Source organism: Acanthaster planci, linkage group LG01 (assembly GCF_054643075.1).
Source record: "Acanthaster planci isolate LZ-2023a linkage group LG01, COTS_SCS, whole genome shotgun sequence".
Taxonomy (NCBI): Eukaryota; Metazoa; Echinodermata; class Asteroidea; order Valvatida; family Acanthasteridae; genus Acanthaster; species Acanthaster planci.
In genome coordinates this window covers 14,782,153-14,807,621 of record NC_141777.1, presented here as the reverse complement: position 1 = coordinate 14,807,621, position 25,469 = coordinate 14,782,153, and the positions used below count along the sequence as shown (strand labels likewise).

Below are 25,469 nucleotides of genomic sequence, written 5' to 3'. Positions count from 1 at the left end.
AAAGATTAAGTAAACATGAGACAGGAGTAAACAAAAGAAACGTTCCAAGCTGTCCAAGATAGACAAAAGTAAAGATGTAGATGATGTACAGTGTAATTTTCCCACTGCAGTTGATCACAGTACACAGTTTTGTTGTAAATTATCCACAAGGCACAAAGTGTGCTTGAAAGAAGCTTTACATGTATGCATGAACATCATCGGCTGTTAATACTTTGAAATTGTCATTTCAACTTGCATGTGATCTGTCTAATGTAAAACCAAAAGTAGGCAGTGATGTGGGCTGTCTTCATGTACCTGTAGGTATTGGCAGAGGTTACAGTCAAGACCCCCTTTGCCATGACCAAAACATGGAGATCAGAAACTGAGACTGAGAATTTCAATCAGGGATCTGCCGCTGCCGGTCGGCACCGGTCGGGACCGACCGGCACGCAGAATTGCCGACCGCCACAATCTGCCAAATCAACTTTTCCGACCGGCACGTATTCCCGATAAGAACCCAAATAAAATAGCATCTTGGTCGAGGGATCGATCGTGAAGATATGAAGATCGTGAAGAAACCGTAAAATTTCTTCGTAAATTTCACTTTGCACTGCCATGCATATCGTCTGCGCACCCACGTACGTGCATATGCAACATATCTGGACCAAATATTAACATGAACCAAAAGGAGGCTTTGTTACGCGCAATGCACGTGTACATAGTGCGTAACGAATCTTTCCATTGGTTGAAAGGCCACACATAGGCTTGCATATGCAACGCTCTCAGTGCGCGAAGATCGGAAAACCCCCTCTCCATGATGTACAGCGTTGTTTGTCCAGTTCCGCATTTTACCCAGTTCCACAACTTGAAAAGAATATTTGGCTTAACTTTCAGAAAGACAAAATTGCAAATGACCCCATTCACACTTCGTTTAAACACTTAAAAATCTGGCAGAAAAACAATTTTACATGTACTTGCAAAACTGACAATCGACCGTGACGGTTTTCGCCGCGCCGACCACGGTTAGCAACATTCGGTGCATGTATTTTCTGCTCGATGTTGCATAAAACGATCACTGTGATCGTTTTTTAAACCAACGATCGCACTGCATTCGTTAATTGTTGTTTATCCCACGGTGAAAATATTAACTCCGCAATTTTTTTATTCAAAAGTAACAGCATGATTTTGCCTTTTCCGTAAACGAGTTCCATATGGCAAGATACACGCGCTCAGTATGCACGTGACACATGGCCAGATGTGTCAGAAAAGCAAATGGCCAATCTACATTATGTTCATGTAGAATTTAAAATGACTGTTCAGAAAATCCCTGCACACATTTATGAATGCCGTTATCCCATATGCATACTGTACGAACTTTCGTACAAAGGAAATAAGGAAAATATTCCGCCAAGATTTTGCATGTTTCGCCTTATTTTCAACACACAAAAAAAAATGAAAAATGATTTGAATAGCAATGAAAAATTATGGGCATCATAGAGATAGAAATTAATTCAATATTTAAGGGATTTACAGAATAAAATCAATATTTATTTCTACTCTTTTTTTTCTAATTCAATTGCCCGTCTAAAATTATCACCTCGTCCTAGTTGACCAAAATTACAAATTTTCAATTTTTTTATGAAATTTCAGACATGAGATCCCTAATTGTGGGCTGTGTATACACAGCTGAAAACACCCAGAAAGTGCTGTTACCGGCCATCTGGGGGCTTTTAGATTCCAAACATTTTCTGGTACGCTCCGCGCCAACCGATGGTGGCGCTCCGCTTAGATAGTCCTGCCGGCACTAAAACCGTCCTGGGCAGAACCCTATTCAATGTTAGACACTGGGACTAATTTAGACTTTTGTGTTTTAGATTGAGACCTAGACCCTCACTTTGTCCTGTTGATTAGTCCAATTTACTTTGTACATGTTTATTGTAGTGTGAAAGAGTAATATTAGTTTTCTCACTTTACCTGTATTTGTTGTATTTTATGTACCGTACAGTGTACATGTATGGTACCTGATTGAATCAGTCTTTTGTGTCTGTTTCAAGTACTCAGTATTAATAGCCATGTTGTGTGATACGAATTCCAATACAGTGACAGTGATAAAGAGGTGTTCTCAGGATGCTTTGAAACATGTACCTACATGTACATGTACATATCAGTGGGAATTTAAGGAATATTGATGTCCAGATGTTTATCATATCAGTACTTGCACAAAAGCTGTTTGGAAATCACAAAACCTTGACACTTCAGTTGTGGTTCAAATTGCATAGGAAATTTCCAATTACATGTAACATGCTAGCTGTGTGCATGCATGATGTCATTCATGTATAAATACACTTAATTAAACAAAAGAGTAACCCATATTGTGCATTCTATTACCTAAGATCAGGGAAGGAGGTTACATGTATGTGTACCTGTAGTTTTAATGTAACACCTCATTAGATTTACTTACATGTACCCTAACAGTCCCAAATCCTCCAATTTCAATATGATTTTACATACACCCTAGGGGTTAGGGTTAATTAAATCAAAATCCATTGCAAATGAACCTGTCTTTCAGTAAGGAAATAAATCATTGGTTCTGGCCTTTATCAGCTTCCAAAGCCCAGCCTAAACATGCTTAAACAATCAACCAAACTAAATTGGCCATTATTGCCGTTGGTAATCCTGAGGGTTTTCGGCAAGAAAAAAGAAAACACAGTTTGAAAATGGTGTTCCTTAGTAACAACAAAAACAACAGTTCTACACATGCTGTTAAATTTAATCTGACAATTGTGAAATTCAAAGATGACTTTGATAATTTTGGTAATTTATCTTTCAGCCAGGAGGTACATTGAACAGCTACATGTATATATGATGTGTAGGAACATGCTTGTGCAGAACACAATGACAGCTCATTTAAACATGATTTTAAGCTTACATGTACATGCAGTAATTCTCGTACTCCAACTTTGCCCGAGCTTTAAACCAACCCTCTTTCAGTAGAAAGTTTGATCTTCTTTGATTAAAATAAATTTATTTTGAAATTGTGACATCACACTTAAAATACATTGGGAAATAGCAGACAGTATTTTACATCAACTTTTCAGGCTTAGGAAGGCAGATTATGGCAATAACATGTACTTTTTAAAAACTTTAATAATTTTAATTACAAATGTACATGCATGCAAGCGTGCACTTGGGTTGCCATGTAGACCAGCCAGCATTATTCACGGTTCAAGCAATATGGGCGACTCTAATGCAGAAAATCTTTCTTTGTGTTAGCGTTACAAATGCAAGGATTTGTATTGTGAAAGAAAAATCAAACAGAAAATACAAACATACACAAACATCAATTAAATTTTGCGACTTCACTTCCAGAAATCTTTTTAAAGATATTTTTGATGGTTTCCAAATCCCCTTGCTAACTTCTGTTGCTGACTTTAGTTATATATTTAAGTGTTACTCCAGTGTTACAGAATGGTTTCTGTTCCATCCAGCAGAGGAAACCATTGTAACTGTACTGCATGTCTCATGCAATTGTTTAAAGCAATGACTGAAGGTAAACTCATTGTAAACATCTTTTTCATTTGATAATTTTATTTCCATTTTAGGACAGGAATCAGTCTCTCTAGACCTGCACACTTGAGGTTACTGTAAATCATTTCAAATAATGATCTAGACTACAAATGCAATGTGAATTCTACAATGTGGAGTTCACATTGCATTTGGTACCAGCGCTTGGGATCAAAGGAGCTTTCCTTGTGTAATTGCATTGATTGTACATGTATTCATGTGGGCTTCTGGTTTTGATTTTAGTAACAATTTGTGAGATAGATATGATATGAAATTATTCTAATTATGAGAAAATAAAAAGTCTTCCATCTCACAATTTGTGATCGCCAAGAGACTGCATGTACTTATTTGTCTAGTTCTCAATTTTTTTCTGATGCAGCCGTCTTCCTCTGCAGACCTCCAATCATTTGATTTCTGGTTGAAATGTCACAAAGTTTTCATCATTTGTTAACAAAGTTTGCATCAATATATATTCATTACAAAGAATGCTGACTTCCTCATTCACAACGTTCATTCATCAAAATCTATTTTTAAATTCTAGGGTGGATTCTACATTTTGTTGTTGGGCATATCAGCTGCCTTCAAGTCTTGAATCATTTTAAATTTGACATAAGCCTACAGAATGTAATTTTTGTAATATGAAATGATTTTCTTCCTTTTTTATGCAGTTGGTATGCAAATATTCAAATTCAAAAGAAATATTTGAATATTCAATTATTGCATATTTACATGTACATGTAGGTATTCGGCACAACTATATTCTGTAATGTAAAACTTTGAATTCAGTAACATACTGCAGTACTAATGCAAGTGATTATTTTGGAGGATCATACATGTACATGTATGCTTTCTATTTAATTTTTCACACAGAAGAAGATGATGAGACAAGTGTGGCATCTGATGTCACTGATGCAGAAAGTGAAGTCACATTCAACATCTCTAGTGAAGTTCACTTTACCAACACCAAAATGACAGGGTAAGCATTTGTGACCCAACCCAGTAACATTAGGCACAAGTTGCTTTTTCATCAGGATGTCAAAGTAGAACTCAATTTGCTCTGTCTAATGAAAATTAGGACTTCAAGACTTATTTTATTTGATCTAGTGGCGTTTATCATTCTTCGGGCATAAGTAATTTGTTATTTGGAATAAAGTATACACAAAAGAAACGGTCAGAATACTTTCCTAGTCTGCTTATGCTTCTGGACACGTACTTCTTCCAATATGTGCTGTAACCCTTGCAACAAAGGAGTTGAGACAGTTTTGGGTCCACATGGTTTTTCTAAATTCTCAGAACATCAGTAAATAACTTTTGGGGAGATGGTGGTCTCTGGCTATCTCAAGCAGGCTAAATCAGCACAATATTTTGTTTGACTTTGGTTTTATATGAACTGAAAAATGAGAACCCATTCTGAGTTCTTTTGGTTTTATCAAGATGTATTTTTTCTTTTGGTTTGTTGATTTATTTCATTGGGTTATAAAATATCGAAACAAAGATCAAACACAACATTTCATGATATGATTATTTAAAACATATATCACATTAACTTTTTAACCTTATTTTTTTTTACTAAATAAGGATGGCGTAGTATATGAAAAAGTAATTAAGTTACCCCAAAGTTTACAAGTGAGAATAATTCTGCCAATATATTGATAGTAAAATACAAATCGTAGACAAGGTTTCACATGGTCATGAGAGTACAGTTAAGCAGTCAGCATGATGTCTAATGTGCACTTTTTCTTTTACGCGTATATCTTTGTCTCATTAGCGTTGTTTTCCTGAAGCGTGGCACCATCATTGATGCAGAGAAGTCCATACCCAGCCAAGTCAGAGTCATCAACTTGAGCGAAGGCTCACCGTTTGAGACACTTCATGCCTACGTCAGCAATGCGATGGCTCCCTACTTCAAGTCATATGTGAGGGCTTCTGGCAAAGTGGACAGGTAAGTAAAGGATCCCTTCTGCAGTAAACAGTTCCAAACAGCCAATTGTCGCACACAAGTTGCAAACCAGGCATTCTTCTAAAGACAGTCATGCTCAAACACCATAATAGTTACGAAGTTTACACAATGTGATCCAATGAGCCTCGCCCACTTCAAGAGCATGCAGCAAACATGCGCCTCTACAGTGAAATATTGCAAGCTCTGGCAAATGTGCACACTTTTTAAATTTGTTGCAGGGTATGAGGATTTGCCATAATGACAAGGATTGGTCTAACCTTATTGGGAAGGCTTAAATAGGTTGGTGTGTTGCTGGCCAGATCTGCCTCTCTTAAACCATTTCTTAACATAGACGTTACATGTACATTCTATTTTATCTTCATTTCAGAGACGGTGACAAAATGGCTCCCTCTGTTGAGAAGAAGATTGCGGAGTTGGAGATGGGCCTTCTACACCTGCAGCAGAACATTGACATCCCTGACATCACCCTGCCTATCCACCAGGTGGTATCCACCATGATTAAGAACTGTGCCAAGGAGGGTCGCAAGCCAAAGGTCAATGACTTCATGGACAAGGTGGAAGATTCCGTGTTCCTCAACAACTTGCAGCATGGCGTCAATCGATGGATCCGAGAAATCCAAAAGGTAGTCAGTTAAGCTGAAAACGCCATCCAATTCTGAAAAAAGAATTTTTAGGAGGCAAGTTGCAGACATTGTTACATATAAGTTACTGGACTTTTTAACAGTGCCCCCGCACTTGCCCCAAAGAAGCAATCACTTTGTTTTAATACATATGTCCCCCCTCCCAACTTTGGCTAGTGGCTTGGGCTACACCAATTTATTATTATTATTTTATGTTGATATTCAGAGTAAAAGATTGCGTGTAGGAAATTACTTGTGCACAGATTCATAAAACAGGTCTTAAATACATTTGTCTGCTTTTTGCATAAAGTACTAGGAACATTCCAAGCTATTCTTCTCCAGATTTCTTCTCAAGACAAAAAGTTTGAAGTATCCTTCAAGTATCACTTGTTTGGCATGCTAACAAATGCACACATTGTTGAGTTAAAATGTTGACATTTCCTAGTGATGTCCATCGTCCTGCATACATTTAACTCAGAAAAAGTTGCACCAGTAATTGACTAATTGACCCCAGCTATCCTAAACCTTCACAATCAAGCAGCTGGTTTTGTGTCATTTTGATGGATGGACTGATGCCAGAGCCAAGCCATTGTTGCTTTGAATAGGGTTTAATATCTCAGTCCTGTTACAGTAGACACAAAGAAAGTACCATCGCTGAGTTTTGTTGTACAGTGATGAGCTCTCTGATAAAAGAGTTTAGAAATATATACAGGGTTGATTTCACTTTAATAGTGAATCAGTTCATGGAGAGATTTATCAGTACAGTATTGTGAAATGTCACAGTAATATAACTGTGCCCAGAATCTTGGCTCAGAATAGAATATTTTTGGGGAAGGGTATATAACACCTGTGTATTCTTGTAAAATTATGGGAAGTGTGATTTCAAATTCAACCCAGCTCTCAGTTTTGCTTTGTTTACTCTCTCAACTACAGGTGACCAAACTGGACCGTGATCCTGGCTCCGGCACTGCTCTTCAAGAGATCAGCTTCTGGCTGAACCTGGAGCGAGCCCTCATGAAGATTCAGGAGAAGCGCGAGAGCCCCGAGGTGGCCCTGACCCTGGACATTTTGAAGCATGGCAAGAGATTCCACGCAACAGTCAGCTTTGACACAGACACAGGTGCACTAGTAATGGAGATACGGCCCTCAATACAACCACATTTACCTGAAAACCCTTGAAGATGAAAATTAGGTAAAACAAATCGAAAGCTAACAACCTACTTCAAAGTTGTTTCAAAAGGTTTGTCGTGATAAAACATTTCAATATGATTGCATACTATTGAAGACTGTCTCTTACATGTTGATATACGGAAGCTAGGCTTTGCTTGTACGTGGAAAAGCATCTTTGTGTCATAATTCACAATGTGACTATATATGTTTCTCATATTTTCTGGTTTTTGTAGGGCTGAAGCATGCACTAGCCACAGTGGCTGATTACAGCCCATTGATGAAGGACTTCCCATTGAATGACCTCCTCTCAGCCACCGAGCTGGATCGCATCCGCAATGCACTAGTCAGCATCTTCAGCCACCTGCGTAAGATCCGCAACACCAAGTATCCGATCCAGCGAGCACTGCGATTGGTGGAGGCCATCTCGAGAGATCTCAGCAGTCAGTTGCTCAAGGTGAGAAGCTTAGATCATCATCTGATGAACCCTAAACTGAAGGGTAATACTTTTGTACTTCAGTGGAAAACAGGTTTTATCTTTGCAAATGTTGACTCAATAAGAATGAAGAGTCGCAGACTCTCATGCTTCAGGAGAAAAACAGGGAGCCAATGCACTCATTGTGGGGGAGGGGGGGGTTGGGAGGAATGTAATAACAGTCTCCAGGTTGAGAGGATATTAAGAGAAAAACATTGCTGTTGATATTGCTTTTAACCCTCCTATGCTGAAGTCACTCTTTGGGTCACTTGGTAGACACCTCAAAGAAGCACAGCTGTGTTGTGTTGTGCTCAGATATGTTTCAATACAAATTTTAGAAGAGAATGAGAAAAAAGTCTATGGTCTAAAGAAAAACAAATAAGTGTCTTCAAGTTGGAGGGAAGAATGCAAAAAAAAATTTTGTAGAAAAAAGAAAACAGCGGTACATGCATGTCTTACTAATTGTGCTAGGAGATGAGGACTGGGGACTTCACCATCAGTCCAACTGCAGAGCAAGAAACAAAAATTTTGTTTACACTTTTAATAGTGGTAAATTCTTCCGTGAGACCACACTTGGATTATTCACGACCGCAGAAAGTCCCTTGGCCACTTAAAACCAGTAGTACTCTTAGAACCTCAATATGGCACCCACCAATCGACATCACCCAGATGTGGCTTTAAGGAAATACACAATTTTTAAATTTTTTTTCCCAAGTTGCCAAGTTGTTTCATTTTGCATCTTTAACCCTCCTATGCTGAAGTCACTCTTTGGGTCACTTGGTAAACACCTCAAAGAAGCACAGCTGTGTTGTGTTGTGCACTGCACCAACAGTCCCTCACAGGAATATCAGATTGCACTTTTGTGCTGCCCAACAACTGTGCTTCACTGTTTCACGTGCAGAATTGTGCAGTAAACCAAATGCAGTGAAGAGGACTGCACAAAAGACCCTGTGTCATTTTGTGCTGGCAACTAACTGTCTACACACTGAACCTGTGCATGTTTGTGTGCCGTATAGAAAAGACATGCAAGAGAGTGACTGTGGGCACTCGTGTATATTTGTGCTGTAAAACCAAAGGAGGGTTAATAAAGTGTTAAAATCTTTCCCAAAGGTTCTTGGTACCAGACGCCTGATGCACATCAGCCATGACGAGTTTGAGAAGGTCATGAATGCCTGCTTTGAGGTCTTCAGCACCTGGGACGATGAGTATGAGAAACTGCAAGGCTTGCTGCGGGACATTGTCAAGAAAAAACGAGAGGAGAGCCTCAAGATGGTGTGGAGGGTCAACCCCGCCCACAAGAAGCTGCAGGGTCGCCTGGAACAGATGCGCAAGTAAAAACAATTAGCCCAGCTGCACTTGATGGTTACTGGAAGAATTACAATTTTAAATGCATTGAATAGGATAAGATGGAAAAGAATGGACCGAATGATTAAATGGGTTTTGATCTGAATTGTTCTAATTATGCTTAGTGCTGCTGGCTCGAACTCAAGTTCATAGTGTCTTGATTACTAGGAAAGATGCTAAGCTTCTCAAGATTAAGTGACTGGTTCAGTACTGCAGCAGCCATTGAAGTGTTTTGACATTCAATTAAAATTTGCATCCCTTAAAGGACAAGTACATCAAAAGTTACTGACTGCTGCTATGGCTGGTGTGTTAGCCTTATGACCCTAACATGCTCATTGGCCAAGTGCCTTAAGATGTCTTCGTTAATAAGCTAAAGGTAACAGGTTGGAGTCTTAGCCAAGCAAGCTCGTGAATGTTCTCCAAAGCTGCCTGAAGCACAGAGTGTGTAGTGTCCTTATTATTACGAGAGGCATAAGCTCTGAAAATATACCAAACATTTAATTTGTCGTCTCTGATGAATTTTCTCTCAAGGTTTCGTCGACAGCACGAGCAACTTCGTGCCGTAATAGTCCGAGTCCTGCGCCCAGCTGTGACACAGGTTGCAGGGAGTCCAGGTACCACACCCGACGAGCCACCAGGAAACATCAATGAGCTGATAATGGATGCTGCTGATGCCAATGCCATTGAAGTTAGTCTTCCATTCAGACCTCTGAATTTTCCTTAATCAATTTTGTAGTGTCAAAGCTTCCAAACTGTTTGTTAGTTTTAAATGTCACTTCACAAAGTTTCCATTGCGGAATTTCTTAAGAGATTGATTTCCTTTTAAACGTTTTTTCCCCACCTGCTGTTAAGTGCACGACACCGAAGGAAGCATGGAACTTTTCCTCAGATCAGCTGATTTCCTTGTATTTCACTTCATGCGCATGTTATAAAACTGGAAAGCACTGTACAAAGTTTTGTCAAGATTGGAATTCCCTCTTTGTTTTGTTTAGTCCGAGTTTCATGCCTGCAAAGTAATAGTGTTAAATTCTTCATAAAGACTTTCGATCAGTTAACAAACTTGAACAGAAATGAGTGATTGATGTTTTTAGGAAGTGAATTTGGCCTACGAGAATGTGAAAGAGGTGGAGAGCCTGGATGTCAGCAAGGAAGGGAATGAGGCATGGGAGGCAGCCATGAAACGGTAAAGAACCTCTTGCTGGTGGTTGTGTCCAGTTTATCATTTGGGCCAGAATCAAGTTGAGAATTAGTAGCATGACTACCTGTTTGAGGAATCTGAGCTGAGATTAGGTTGAGTGTAGTACTATGGAATCACTCTACCCGTGTGGGACAGTAAGACACTTGTTTAATTTCTCCAGCATGTCGTATGGACAGTTTGATCTTGACAAATGCACAACAATTTGAAATAGTAACTGCCGGTTAACCGCAGTCTTTAATTGTACTTCTATGCTCGAGGCACTTGTCCTGTCAAACTTTGGTGTGATCTTTTAACCCTCTGCTGAACTGTATTTATTTTCAGATCTTTTTATTTTCTCTTGTGCTGAAGAATTTAAAGATTGTTGGAGGAACCTCCTCAGCAGTATCACTTAAGTCAAATTTATATTACCCCTTATGGAGAAAAAATGATAAAATGGGTTGAATTTTAAGTGTGTTCGCTATGTTGCATTATTTCATTAACGACAGTGACATTGTGCACATATTGTAAAATCTTCGAAAGTGGCCAGTCAAGACAAGAAGATAAAGCCAGCTGAATTGGGATAGGAATAAGGAGTGCAATTGTTTCGTAAGATTTTGGAGAAAGATTGCAATAAGCCTTTTGCGAGTTAAATTTGAATAAAATCTGGTACACTGAGTTCTTTGAATTCACATGAACATGACAATTGGAATTCTCCATTCTAAAACCGTTGTTGCTATACCTTGTGATTTGGGGCAAGTTTTGGCTTGGTTACATAAGAGACGCCTTGCAACAATACACTGTTTTTGATGGAAAAGAAAGGCACAAAGGAACCAGTCCATTCCAGAGATGGTGCTCGCTAAGCAAAAGCTTGCCCCGAATCACGAGGTAACAACAGTGTCTTCAGTCTTGGGAATTCAAATTGTTATGTTTATGTGCAATCAGATAGCCCAGTGTACCAGATTTTATTCAAATTTAACTCGCAAATGGCTTATTGGAAAAGTTCATTACCAAATGTGCTGCCTTTTCTTCCACTTAGATATGACGAACGCATCGACCGCGTGGAAACACGTATCACTGCCCGTCTGCGTGACCAGCTTGGCACAGCCAAGAATGCCAATGAGATGTTCCGCATCTTCTCGCGATTTAACGCCCTCTTTGTGCGACCTCACATTCGCGGTGCCATTCGTGAATACCAGACGCAGCTTATCCAACGTGTCAAGGACGACATTGAGTCACTGCACGACAAGTTCAAGGTATTGAAAGTTCTTCCACACCTGTCAAAAAGGGTTGTTCGAACAATTTGCTGAATAAAAGAATTTTTAAAAAAGAGGAAAAGAGATAAAACAAAACAGAAAATTGTTTCCTGAATTTGTGATGTAAACAAGCTCGTGTATTATTGTTATGATTGTGGATTGTTTGCAGCTATTGTCACTCCAATTGGAGATTGATCTCACACTCATTAATACAAATGCATCATTATTTGTAATTGATTGTGCATTGTTGCATTGAACAATAATTCAGAAGTTTTCAATCTCATAAGGGCTTGGGGTCAAAAGCAAGACTAGTTGTTCAGCTAAAACAAGTTTTGCATGTAAACTGTGTTTACATTTAGTTTTCTAAGTTGTGCTTTGCAGGAATGTTAACAACATACGTAACCCTAGAATACCAAGGTGTGCACACACAAGTTTGTGCTTTTGTAAAACTTAACTTACATTTAACACGAGGTAGATGCCAACACAACCCACAGTTTATAAAAAACTTCATTTTGTTCTGGTTTAGATGTTAGGGACGTACATTAAATGAGGATCAAGACATTCTGTCTGTTTTGCTGGATGAATTGAATCTTCCATTTTCTGACAATGGATATTCCTTGGAAAGCTTCCTTTAAGGATTATTCTTGCAGCCATTTCTGGTTTGCCTGATTGTTGATTTTTTCCCTCTGTTCAGGTCCAGTACCCACAAAGCAAGGCGTGCAGAATGAGCAAAGTCAGAGATCTCCCTCCAGTGTCAGGTTCCATTATCTGGGCAAGACAGGTAGGTCATAGATGTGACTAAAAGTGGTATCTGTGATGTTTGTTCGTTTGTTTTTTTACCAGGACGAGACAGGAAATGAACAGAAAGATGAGTGTGAGGTTAGAGGAAGTCAGGAATGTCCATGATTGTCAATTGTTCATTGCTATGACTATACATGTGGATGGCTTTACAACCGAGCAGGTTGTAGATCAGAATGAGATACAAGATGTGGGAACAAGTTGATGTCAAGAATCCTTCCCTATTACCGCTATGACAGAGATTGTATAGCAACTCAAGGTAGCTTTTTAATGGAATTTTCAGTCCCTACAAGCTTGTCGGAGCACACTTGAAGGTCTTTATAAAGCTGTAATGAAAAATGTATCAAATTAACATATGATGAGCGCTACAAGTTAGTAGCACTGTAGAATTTCCCTGTGTTATCCTTGTGTACTTCAGCAGAAATAACCACTGGTGATAGGATTAAAGTATCATTTGCATGCAGTTTCTATCAGTACATGTATGTTGTTTGTTTCCTGTACAGATTGACCGCCAACTGAGTGCTTACATGCATCGTGTGGAGGACGTCCTTGGCAAAGGCTGGGAGAATCATGTGGAAGGCCAGAAGCTCAAGGCAGATGGAGACAGCTTCAGAGCCAAGCTTAACACCCAGGAACTCTTTGATGACTGGTCCAGGAAGGTAACAAACAAACTACCAATTCAAGCTTTGAATTTCAGTCATGTGTGAAAAACATGATGAATAGTGCCATTCAAATATCATAAGTATATACCAGTTACCATGTGCAAAATGAAAGAATGAGTTCTGTCATGAGCAAAGCTGGGTACAAACAACATACGTTCCAACATTTGGGGAATTGGAAGATTTTGTCTAACGATTGCTTATTTCAAACCATTCTTCACACATTTCCACTGTTGTTCAGTGTCCTTAATGCCATTGATAAGAATTGAAGGTGTCATATTTCATTGGTATCACAATGTGAAATATATAAATTGGAGACTCTCCATTATTCTCTCAAACCATACTTCTGTCTGGATTGTAATGGCTGCGGTAGGTGTACAGCCTTGTAATCTGAGTTATCTCTTGCCGTCTCCACAGGTTCAGATGCGCCAGCTGGGTGTGTCTGGTCGCATCTTCACCATCGAAAGCCAGAGGACCAGGCAAGGAGGCAAGGGCAACCTCTTGAAGCTCAAAGTCAACTTCTTGCCAGACATCATTACTCTGTCCAAAGAGGTCAGATCTTCAATTCAACTCCTCAGCATTCATAAAAATCCATATCAGGGCACTATATTATAAAGACATGTTGATAGACAACAAGCTTCACTGTCTTTCCTTAAACCTCTTCACACTGGGATTCTTTTGATCATGTGACTGCTGGGCTGTGGTATGCCCAGTATGCAAAGCTCTGTCCAGCAGCTGGCCCCATTGAACCAGCAGTTGCATGGTGAATAAACTTTGTGTGGTATGCACTAATCCTCACATAAAGCCGTGGCTGTGGACAGCTCCTGGCATGAAGGGGTTAACTGTGAAGATGCTTTGTTGCATTACATTAATGTACATTTTTGAAGGCTGCTCATCTCGTTACATTTTTGGCTTCAGCTGATAAACATGGTAACAACATTCTTGCTTGGTTGTCAGTGTGGACATTAGCATAGTTTGCAACTCCACTGTGTTATGATCAATTCAACTTTTCTTGACTGGTTCATTTCTTTGAAGAATGAAAGCATCACACAAATTGGAATACCTGATAATGTGGTGCATTGCTTACTTAATGATGCCTTCTTAAAAAGCTGATCTTACTCTAGGTTCTGTGTGTGAGTTCCTCATCAAGAGTATTTCCAAAAAACTCTAGTCATTTGGGATCGCAGAGGAATAAAATTGTAAAGCCATGACTGTTAAATCTTCCCAGGTGCGGAACTTGAAGTGGCTAGGTTTCCGTGTTCCCCTGGCCATTGTCAACAAGGCCCATCAGGCCAACCAGCTCTACCCCTTTGCCATCTCCCTGATTGAGAGCGTGCGGACCTACGAGAGAACCTGTGAGAAAGTGGAAGAGAGACAGACCATCACGCTGCTGGTAGCTGGCTTGAAGAAGGAAGTCCAAGGGCTAATCGCAGAGGTGAGAATTGGTCCAGTCTTGCTGCAGCTCTCTTATTTCTGCTGCCATTAGTGCTTGGACCCTTGAGGGGTGATCCAATCAGTTTGAGTTAAGGGGTGGCTTCCTATCCATATGTTTTCGGTACCTTGTAGCGCTGGTATTCACCTTCTTGTACTGATTAGGGGACTCATGATAGGTCTCAGTAAGGCAGATGAACAAGATCTTGTTATTTTGTGACTTAGGTCACAGACTCAGTGCAAGAAATGTATTTGATACGTTGTGGCCTGGAAAAACTGAGAACTGCCATGCTAAAAAAGAAAACTCTGCGCTATGGTTTTAAATTATCATCCACTCTGACTAACAACACTGCCGTTTAGGTAAAACCACATCTTTTCTCTGATATGGAAGAGGACTTTTGAAAGTCAGTTTGTGTTTACCTTGCACTCAGTGGCTTTTCTCTTCAGTAAAGGAAATTGCCATAATTGTGTTTTATGTGAATTTTTATGATTGTTCCACACGTAGAACATGTTGTGCTACAGTTGAAGTTGTACTGCAGTACACTCACACTTCAAATCTTCTAACTGTACCAAATAGTTCCCCTCTTCCTTAACTTTTTTCTTTTGAAATCCCCTCACCCTCTGTGAAAGTTTCTTTGAGTCTGCTTGCCCATGAAGGTTCACATGACAAGTGCACACATGTGGTGTTGACCAGAGGCTGCGTGACCAATGGTAAATGCATACATGTCTAGAAACTTACATCTTCACTTGAGAGGACTTCACTCAGTGATTGAAATGGTTTACTGTGTCTGTCAGTTGCAAAGGATGCAGTTTTGCACAGAATGCATGGGAGAGGCTTCAGGGCAGTTTGAGTTAATCTCATCCTTGAAATTGAGCTGAACTACATGTTGAAATGACACTCTGTTGGCAGGGTGTTGGCCTCGTGTGGGAGTCCTACAAGCTGGACCCTTATGTGCAGAAGTTGGCCGAAGCAGTCTTCAATTTCCAAGAAAAGGTACGTCTCCCTTTCTTGTCAAAGAGATAAAAGTTGTTTGCATTTCAAACCCATTTAAAATTCTAATTTTTGTGTTTGACACCTTCCAAACAGGTATGATTTAATTCTGCTTGTATGTCAGAAGTTTGAATAGAAAGTGCTACATAGTTAAAACGTCATCGTGAAGCAATAACAACAATGGCTCCACAAACAATATAACTTGTTGGCTCCGCCAGGAATATTGATGGGTAGCAAGTGAACATCATGCAAGATATGGCAAAATGCCACATCCTGAGTCTTTACACTGCCCTCAGCAGTTCATGCACAGATTGAATGAGCACTGATGGCCATATTTCCCGCCTAGGTTGACGACCTCCTTCTGGTTGAAGAGAAGATTGACAACGAAGTGCGATCCTTGGACCACTGCGACTACAATGCCAATATCTTTGCCGAAATTCTGAGCCACATCCAGAAGGAAGTGGATGATCTCAACCTGCACTCTTACTCCAACTTGCCACAGTGGGTGGCCAAGCTAGACATGGAGGTATGGTGATGTCATGATAAAGACATGTTTGCCATACACTGTGTATTTATACAATAGATCATGTCAATGCAAGGCCTGTAATTCTCTTGGTCTTTATCTGAATCTGCTGAATTTGGAGTCTGTAAATGAACTTTGCTAGTGTTGGAAATGTCGCTGCAAAAATGTTCAGTATGGCTCAAAGTATTAGCTCTGAGCCAGTGAAATGAAGTATAATGCAGATGTTTTTTTACTTCTTACTAATGTTCTAAACGTGCTGTTGGGAAACAGACATTTCTTAGTTTTGCCTATTGTAAGTGAATTTAATCAGTTTAAGGGGGTAGTTTGAAATTACTCTTGAGGCAGTGTTAAGAGTTATTGACACCTTTACCCAAAGTGTTAATTAAGGTGCAAACTATGAACAAACCTTTCTGTAACCTGCCCAGATAACACAAGGCTTCAAGTAGTGCAGTAAGAGTTACACTTTCCTGCTTTTAAACTGATCTTGGGTTAGTCATTTTCCAGAAGGTGCTATGAGAGTTCTTAAGTGGCTTGTCTCTTGCTGTGTAGGTTGAGAAGAGATTGGCACGACGGCTGCAGGCTGGTCTGCGAGCATGGACCCAGTGCCTCCTGGGCAAAGACACGGGCATGGAGGACAGTATGGACACAGATGTCTCCAACAAACACAAGCCAGGAGGGGAACCCAAGATCACGGTGAGTGAGAAGTAGAAAACTGAAGATCAAATGTCAACAAAATAGGAAACTCTTGTAAAGATAAGGGACGGACCTGTCATCTGAATGTTAAATCAAATTGTGTCTCTATGTTGGGTCTCTAGTGACTGAGCTATTCAACCCATCTTGAAGTTCTTTGTAATTTGTCGTTATCTTTCTTTAGGAACACTAGCGAGCAGCCATGGTATTAATGAGATGGATTCGATATTGATCAGATGAATAGAGCTTTGTTATGATGAATTTTATTGCCTGTGTCATCATTTGGGAGGGGATTTAGCACGTTTATGCAGTGTTTGTCACTTTGAGTCCCATACAGCATGGTGGAACTTTTTACAATTTCCATTTGGATGGTTACATACCAGTAGCAAGCTTCCGTTTGAAGTTGTTCCTCGATTCAACTTTTGGTTGTAAAGCAAGATTTCTTCAAAGATTTCACGGCACCAGCTTTTAAAAACCCATGGATGGAAGTTAATGGGAAAAATGCTTCATGTTAGAGTTAGTAGTAAAACCCTGGCCAGATAGTCATGGAAAGCCCTCGGAATCATGTAGGGACTGTAAACACAATCCGTGTGATGGCCAGTTTGGGATTCTGAACCGGCGGGGTCACATTGTCAAAGGCAATAAACCTATCATAAACCTATCATCAATATGTGTGCTCTCTGTGCTGCAGGGCATGATTCACGAGATCCGCATCACCAACCAAGTCATGTACCTGTCCCCGCCCATCGAGGAGGCACGCTTCCAGCTAATGCATCAGCTCTTTGCCTGGCAACGCATCATCACTGGCCAGAAGCGCCTGGAGAGCTCTCGCTACCAAGTAGGCATCGAGCAGCATGAGTCCAACAAGACCGCCGTCTACCGCACACTGCTGGCTAAACTACCCGAGGGCAAGCAGGTCCTGGAAGAGCCCTACAAAGCCATCGATACCATCCTCAAGCAGGTCCAGGAGTATGTCAAGGTCAGTTATATGTGATAGCAAGATTGTGTTATTTGCTTTGACCATAACCTCCAAGGCCCTTGTGGCTTGGATACATCCTCAGTCCTTCAAAATCCTCCCAACTGCCTCCGAGTCAAAGTCGGATTCAGCCTTTGTCCCCCTAAATCCTCGCTTGCATGTGATGGAATGGTGACAACTGCCTCAATTTTTCATAATCCTCCGGCAATTCCTGCCGTCATGTTGAGTCAGTGCACATGATATCCTGGAGCAGTGGGTATGATTGGCTTATAATCTAGGCCTGAATGTATGTATGGCCAGGAATCAACAATGCAAAGTCAAACCCAAGACCTTGATATGGTGTGTACGTTACCAAGAGCCACTTTTTATGCCATTCAACTGAATAAGCATTGTCAGTGAAAACAGTGGAAGAATCCTGTGGTGGGTCTGACATGGATTTGATGTGTTTCTGGTCATTATAGGAATGGCTGCAGTACCAATCCCTGTGGGACATGCAGCCCCATAACGTCTACACTCGCCTTGGAGATGAGTTGAAACTGTGGATGCAACTGCTTGTGGAAATCAGGTACCAGTTTAATAAGTTGCCGTAGAATTAATTCAAGCATTTGTAGCAGTGACAGCGGATACCAAGCAATGGTTTTGCATAGTTTAGCACTGATGTAATTCTCCTAGGTTTCACATACAATGAGGGATGCTGTCCTCAACAGACTGATAAGTTTTTACTGACTTTACATTACACATGCCTTCTTGTAAAGATCCGTATTTGGTTGTCTGAACTACCAACGTGTAAATTTTCAGAGCCAAGCTATTTTCTTTAACCCTCCTATGCTGAAGTCACTCTTTGGGTCACTTGGTAAACACCTCAAAGAAGCACAGCTGTGTCGTGTTGTGCACTGCACCAACGTGCAAGAGAGTGACCTTGGGCACTTGTGCATATTTGTGCTGTAAAACTAAAGGAGGGTTAATGTGCATATTTTGGCACAACATGCCTGTTACATTAATGCTGCAGGCAGGCAAAGAGTATTTCATATATAACCGCTGTGTTTTGATAGCGGATTGGTTCATCACTCATTGTTCACTGTCATTGCAGACAATCCCGCACCACGTTTGACAACGCAGAGACACGCAAGGAGTTTGGCCCCATTGTGGTAGACTATGGCAAGGTACAGTCCAAGGTCAACATGAAGTACGACTCCTGGCACAAGGAGATCCTGAGCAAGTTTGGCAACAAGCTGGGATCTGAGATGACAGACTTCCATGGCTCCCTGGCTAAGGTGAGAAATCACCCAGGAATTGAATCCTATGATAGACAGGCTTTTTAGCTCTCATGGCTTTGTGTTTATTAAACTCCACTTCCATCCACAACATGGATCTATAGAACTCAAAGACATTTATCAATACCATTTTTGTCCTCTGATCTGTCACCATTGAAGTTCAGTTTGTCCGAGGCCCCATTTTATGCTGAAACACGAAACCGAGTTTGAATCAAGCCTGAGTTTCTGTGTTGTAAGAATTGATTGCATTAAAAATCGGTAGAGGTCCGAGTATAAAACGTGCTTTACACTGAGTAGTCAAGAAATATACAAATGTACCCAAAACAACTCGGACACAACCTCAAGTACAAGGTTTTGACATTTTCAATGTACCTTTGTATCCAACATTTCAATAATCAGAAGACCCAGGCACCCAGATTACACTGTCAGGTTTCCAGGGTGAACTCACAAACTACAAAACCACATTATATGTTTGACTCAGAAAAAAACTACATTCTTGTACATTTGATGCCTTAGTCTCGCACTGAGCTGGAGCAGCACTCAGTGGACACAGCCAGTACATCAGATGCCGTCAGCTTCATCACCTACGTACAGAACCTCAAGAGGAAATACAGAGCCTGGGAGAAGCAAGTTGAGGTAAGTAACGGGCATAGTGATATATAATGCTGCACACTGAGTGACACATAAGGCACATTCATCACCCTTGCATACTCCGCCTGAACTTTAAAGTAATCCTTCAAGACGTATGCACGGATCTTAATATAGTGATCGGAGAGCTGGTGCACCCGTCACTATGCACAAACAGATGTCGCATGCATGATGCAATTTTGTGTGGTGTCTAGAGATGGTCACCATCTGGCATAGAGTGAAAATTAAATAATTCATGTTTATAGACACAGGACTTTCTGTGTCGATATCCCAAGTGTAGATATACAAACACTGCTTGATGTGAAATGGCGTGTAATAGTCCTGATTTGAAAGCCCACTGTTACTAAACCTTCAAGCCTTATGATCCATCTCCAGTACACACATGCTCTGAGTTTGGTCCTCCAATGTTGATTCCAAGATGCGTCCAGCCTTTGGTCTTCACACACTATCCATTCAGTGGTAAAGAGATCAGGGGGCATATGCTTTGAGTTTTAGCCTCCAATGTTGATTCTAAGATGCCTCCAGCCCTTTGGTCTCCACACACTATCCATTCAGTGGTAAAGAGATCAGGGGGCATATGCTTTGAGTTTTAGCCTCCAATGTTGATTCCAAGATGCCTCCAGCCTTTGGTCTTCACACACTATCCATTCAGTGGTAAAGAGATCAGGGGGCATTGCTTTTTCTTTCAAACTTAACCGTGTATTGTCTGTGGTCAGCTCTGTACATCTAGTTGAACATACAGCACTTCACTATATTTCACGTTTTCTGCTTGGCCCTTCAGAATGCCGCCATAAACTTTAGTATGCAGTTAATTTACTTTTGAAATTCTATATTAAATAACATTTCAATTTGATATTACGTGGGATATGATATGTATGTATTTATGTTTGAGATTGAGTACAGATTCTTTGATTAGCACAGTGTAGACAGTATTTGTCTATAACATTGCATACCTTGGTTGATAGATGTACCGTGGGGGTCAGAAGCTGTTGGAACGTCAACGTTACCAATTTCCCTCCAGCTGGCTGTATGTGGACAACATTGAAGGAGAGTGGGGTGCTTACAATGAGATCATGAAGCGCAAGGACACTGCTATCCAGCAACAGGTGCAGGCTCTAAACATAGACGCTCTCTTTTCCTTTCACATCAGCTGCTTTGACATATTCTTTTTTGTTTCTGTATTTATTTAGTTCTTGAAATGTCTGTTGCTGAAAACATTGTGGCCTTGAGGCCACTGGTTTGGTATTTCCTAAAAACGAATCCGTATTCGCAAAGATGTTATGAAGCAACACTTAGTCATTTCATCTCCACATTAAATTATATTTCATAAGAAGCCATTTATTTAAATTTGTGGAAAGTATGAGCCAAAGCTGTTGCATCAGTTTGAGGCAAAAGTTGATAAAAGAATTTTTTTTCCTAGTCCAAACCATGAACAAAAGTGTGAAACTTTTTTTTTGTTGTTGGTGTTTGTGATGTGATACACTATACTTGTGTTCCATGCCCCTCTTCAGGTTGCCAGTCTGCAGATGAAGATCGTGTCAGAGGATCGGACCGTGGAGGCTCGCACCACTGAGCTCTTGACGGAATGGGAGAAGAATAAGCCCATCGATGGCGAGCTGAGGCCAGACCTTGCTACCAATGCCCTGACCATCTTCGAGGGCAAGTTTGCCCGGCTGAAGGAAGACCGCGACAACATCACCAAGGCCAAAGAGGCTTTGGAACTCCAAGAAATTGGTGAGCAGTCCCTTCCAAAACTGACAAATATTGATTTCAGTTTTGCTTAATACCCACCCTCCTGTATGTACTCTTTAAATCCACCTGGAGGTTGTGGAAGATTTTCCAAGATGTAAACTTCTCTTTATCCTATCAGCCAATTGCCTCTAGTTGAACTTATTGCAGATGGGAAAGAAGTCTTGGTCACCCTCAAATTTTCTTGTCTTTGCACAGGAAACATGGAACCCAGCCACAATAAAGTGTCCTTTACATTAGGGCTTACATGCTGAGAATACTGAATTTGCAAAGTGTGTGTGATTGGTATTGGGAAAAGTTGTGGTTCGTTGAAGATTCCCAGCAAAACGGACAGAGCAGTTAGGGTTAAAAACTGTCCCTTTGCACTTCCTAAGTCGTTGTAATTTTAAGCTTGTGTTTACATGATTTTTTTGCCTCAGCAACAAAGCTGTATTGCCAAAAAAAAGTAAAGTCTCCATGAACCCTTTCTAAAAATTTGGCTTCATATGCATGGGTCACTCAATCTATTTTTGCTTAGCCTAATTCAGTATACTGACAGTTTTTATGTGCCTCAGACCCCTTCAGCTCAGAAGTCTCGTGGAGTTGCCAAAATGTGCTTCTTTGATAGATGGATTGGAATTCACTGCATGGTTGTCCTTTACTTCTCTAGGCGTGGCGAGTCCCAGCGAGGAGAGAGTGCAGGTGGCTCTGGAGGAGCTGCAAGATCTCAAAGGTGTCTGGTGTGAGCTGGCCCGCATCTGGGAGCAGATTGACGAACTCAAGGAGAAGCCCTGGCTGTCAGTGGCTCCCCGTAAGCTGAGGCAGAGCCTGGATGCACTGATGACCCAGCTGAAGAGCTTACCGGCACGGCTGCGCCAGTACGCCTCCTATGAACATGTGCAGCGGGTCCTCAAGGGATATGCCAAGGTACTAGATCACACGGAAGCTTTACCCTACTCACACATTGATCAAAGATTTCTTAATCCGTCCAGACACAGTCTTCTTTTCCCTTTCCTGTGTCTTTTATCTTAGAGTTTTTAACCTAGAGCTAGTCATTGAAAAGAACTAACTAATCCCCTCAGGTCTGCAGTTATTTTAAAAGGAAAAAAGGAGTGTTTGAATGGCCTGGTCTAATAGAGTAGCATTTGTATCACTTCAGGTCGTGGGTTTAAAAGAGCTCTGAAGCTGTCTTTTATCCAGATGGAGCCGATAGAACAAAGCATCTTAACGGTGAAAAACAGAAACCAAGACTGCTTACACATGCTGTCACTGGTACTGGTTAATCCAGAGAAGCAATTTTTTGACCCCAGGATGAGAGAATGTTGCTATTGATCGATCAACATGAATCCTGTTAAGTTGTGCAAGACTCTCCAGCCGAAACTATTTGTTGGATTTTGTTCACCTGAGCATTCAACAAGATCTTTTGCTTCTGACTGTTAAATTCTGTTGGATACGTGGACTTGATGAGATGTTAATTGATTATAATGGAAGTTTTGCCTAACACCAATGTTTGAGCTTTGACTAGATGCCTGACTTCAAAACTTACACATTTGAAGAGAGACGCGATTCTCAACATTTCCCAAATGCCATTGGTTATACTTGCTGCTGATTCAGCTTCCCTAGGAATCTGGCAGATCTGACGCATAGGCTCATGTACTCAGAGTGGGTACAAATAATACGTACAGTTCCACAAACATTTGAGCTACACAAAGTCCTGTAGACAACAACCGGCTAAATGACACCCGGTGTTAATGTCAAAATTCTTGCAGAGTTGTCCATGTTGTGCCTCTTTGCGGCGCTAAATGACCCCTTAGTTAAACCTTGCATCATTATGAACCCTTACAAATCAGGTCAACATGCTAGTGGTGGAGCTGAAGTCAGAAGCCTTGAAAGAGCGGCACTGGAAGCAACTGATGAAACGGCTCAAGGTCAGCTGGGTGCTGTCAGAGCTGACCCTTGGCCTGGTGTGGGATGTTGACCTACAGAAGAACGAGGCCATTGTACGCGACATCATCAATGTAGCACAGGGAGAAATGGCCCTGGAGGAATTCCTCAAGCAGGTTTGCATTCAAGCATTTACTTGAAGAGTACTTCAGCACAGTGCCTGGTCGGTCATTTGAAGTTCTCTGGCAATTATGTGCTGTAAGGAAGGCCAGTTTGGGAAGATCAAGCATTTCTGTTCACCCAAAAAAATCAATTTTCATATTCCATGTGGTTATATAAACACAGGGAAAAAACCTGGAAAAATAATGGTTCCAGTACAAGGCATCAGAAATCTTGAAAGGTGGAATTGAGCAGTTAGCTGATAACAAAGATATGGAAAAACTAGTAAGGAGCCTCACCCTGCAATGCTGTATCATTGTCATTTATCTAGGTACGTGACGTCTGGCAGTCCTATGAGCTGGATCTGATCAACTTCCAGAACAAATGCCGAGTCATCCGTGGCTGGGATGACCTCTTCACCAAGGTCAAGGAGCACATCAACAGCGTGACAGCCATGAAACTTTCCCCTTACTTCAAGGTACACAGTGTTTCTCCTGTGAAACTTGAGCGACAAGTCTCACTTTTATTGAGGTGTTATATATGGGTTTTTCCAGAAAGAGAGAGAGAGGTGGGATTTTATCAAGTGAACTATGAGGAGTTTTGTTCATTTGGTGACTTGTTGTCCTCGTTGAATAATTTAGCCTTGGGGGCCACTTTCATTGACAATCGTTGGTTTTAAGCCACGCTGTTTGCTTGTTGTTAACAACAAGGAGAGGCTCTTCATCTTTTTAAGTATTAGGCTGTGTTTATAAGACTTAAAGGTTTTCATGGTGAAAGAAACTAGATTTATTGTAAAGATTGCGGTAACACCATGTATTTATCTCTTCTTTGAGTATGTGTGGTTCTGAGAAGAACCGGGGAATAACTCGACGTTTCGAACAGTGTACTCTGTCCGTCTTCAGGAGACTTCAGGATTCTAACATGGAGTGGAGTTTTTTTGGTGTAGAGAGGGATCCAGATGTAGGGATTAGCTCGGTGAGGCATTAAGGCGGGAACAGTGATGGCGGGAACAATGGATGCTGCACTGGATCCTGGGGCTGCATGCCTGCAGCTGCATTGTTAACAAGCAAACAGCGTGGCTTAAAACCAGCGATTGTCAATGAAAGTGGCCCCCAAGGCTAAACTATTCAACGAGGACACCAAGTCACCAAATGAAAAAAACTCCTCATAGTTCACTCAATAAAATAGTTCGCTTGGCTGTGTGTTTTCCATCACATTAACTTATCAGAGCTCTTCACAATCATGACTTTTGAAAACAGGTTTTGAAATTGGAAGAATTGGAAGAAGTGCCTGTCTTTTGTTAGGTTGCTGTATATTTGATTTTTTCAGTATTGTCTATGGTTGAGCTCCACGGACCATCAGATAGATTTGTAGTTCTTTGCATTTGATGTATTAAATGTCTAAACAGCAAACATGTCTTCCCTTAGATGCATACATATTGCATCAGGACTGAGAGAAGAACTCACAGCTTTGCATCCTTCTCAAGGAAGTAGTGATTATGATGTTCAATAAACATACAAATTATCTGTACAGTGGTCCACAGGGGGCTTCATTGGACTCCCTGAGCACACTGTGTCTTCAGTGCTGTTGTGTCAGAATGTACAGTAGACAATTCCTTTAAGTAATCAACTATTTCTGTCAAATTAGCCTGATCAAGCCAACCAATCATTTGTTTTGTTCTCTTGGCAGGTGTTCGAGGAGGATGCCCTAGCATGGGAGGACAAACTGAACCGTATCAATGCCCTGTTTGATGTCTGGATTGATGTCCAGCGCCGATGGGTCTACCTGGATGGAATCTTCTCTGGCAGTGCTGACATCAAGCACCTTTTGCCAGTTGAGACCCAGAGGTTCTCAAGGTAATCAGTTCACATATTCATTAAATATTCAGTGTCGTATCTTTTCACGAGAAGGCTGGAGACATTGTTATCTTCACAAAGAATTTTTTTCGAGATCCTAAAGTCTCATCAAAATCTCTGACAACTTTTGATAAACTCAGTTTCAATTGTCATGAAGTCCTTAGGAGCTGCTTGCTATCATTTGTTGTATATAGAAAAAAACAAATGTTAAACTATTGTTACAGATCTGCGATTCTGTTCATAGCTGGTACTCGTGCCTTTGTTTCCAAACACTACGTATCACTTTGTCTTGTTGCATAAACAAAGTAGAGCG

The 25,469-nt window shown here is 40.8% G+C and overlaps 1 protein-coding gene across 2 annotated transcripts in view; it reads left to right on the top strand.

The window, feature by feature from the left end:
* LOC147800448 (cytoplasmic dynein 1 heavy chain 1-like) overlaps positions 1-25,469 on the top strand; it is a 77,549-nt gene that overhangs the window by 2,777 nt on the left and 49,303 nt on the right. For both annotated transcript variants that reach the window (XM_087145180.1, XM_087145169.1), the window contains exons 2-27: positions 4,414-4,519; positions 5,312-5,485; positions 5,871-6,126; positions 7,057-7,243; positions 7,527-7,747; positions 8,876-9,096; positions 9,641-9,797; positions 10,201-10,292; positions 11,323-11,539; positions 12,234-12,320; positions 12,841-12,996; positions 13,414-13,548; positions 14,225-14,431; positions 15,338-15,421; positions 15,765-15,944; positions 16,491-16,634; positions 17,323-17,610; positions 18,069-18,172; positions 18,698-18,881; positions 19,398-19,517; positions 20,495-20,635; positions 21,041-21,263; positions 21,928-22,184; positions 23,108-23,317; positions 23,632-23,778; positions 24,990-25,156. In XM_087145180.1, the coding sequence (XP_087001306.1) occupies positions 4,414-4,519; positions 5,312-5,485; positions 5,871-6,126; positions 7,057-7,243; positions 7,527-7,747; positions 8,876-9,096; positions 9,641-9,797; positions 10,201-10,292; positions 11,323-11,539; positions 12,234-12,320; positions 12,841-12,996; positions 13,414-13,548; positions 14,225-14,431; positions 15,338-15,421; positions 15,765-15,944; positions 16,491-16,634; positions 17,323-17,610; positions 18,069-18,172; positions 18,698-18,881; positions 19,398-19,517; positions 20,495-20,635; positions 21,041-21,263; positions 21,928-22,184; positions 23,108-23,317; positions 23,632-23,778; positions 24,990-25,156 (4,465 nt within the window). The remainder of the gene's footprint in view (positions 1-4,413; positions 4,520-5,311; positions 5,486-5,870; positions 6,127-7,056; positions 7,244-7,526; positions 7,748-8,875; positions 9,097-9,640; positions 9,798-10,200; positions 10,293-11,322; positions 11,540-12,233; positions 12,321-12,840; positions 12,997-13,413; positions 13,549-14,224; positions 14,432-15,337; positions 15,422-15,764; positions 15,945-16,490; positions 16,635-17,322; positions 17,611-18,068; positions 18,173-18,697; positions 18,882-19,397; positions 19,518-20,494; positions 20,636-21,040; positions 21,264-21,927; positions 22,185-23,107; positions 23,318-23,631; positions 23,779-24,989; positions 25,157-25,469) is intronic.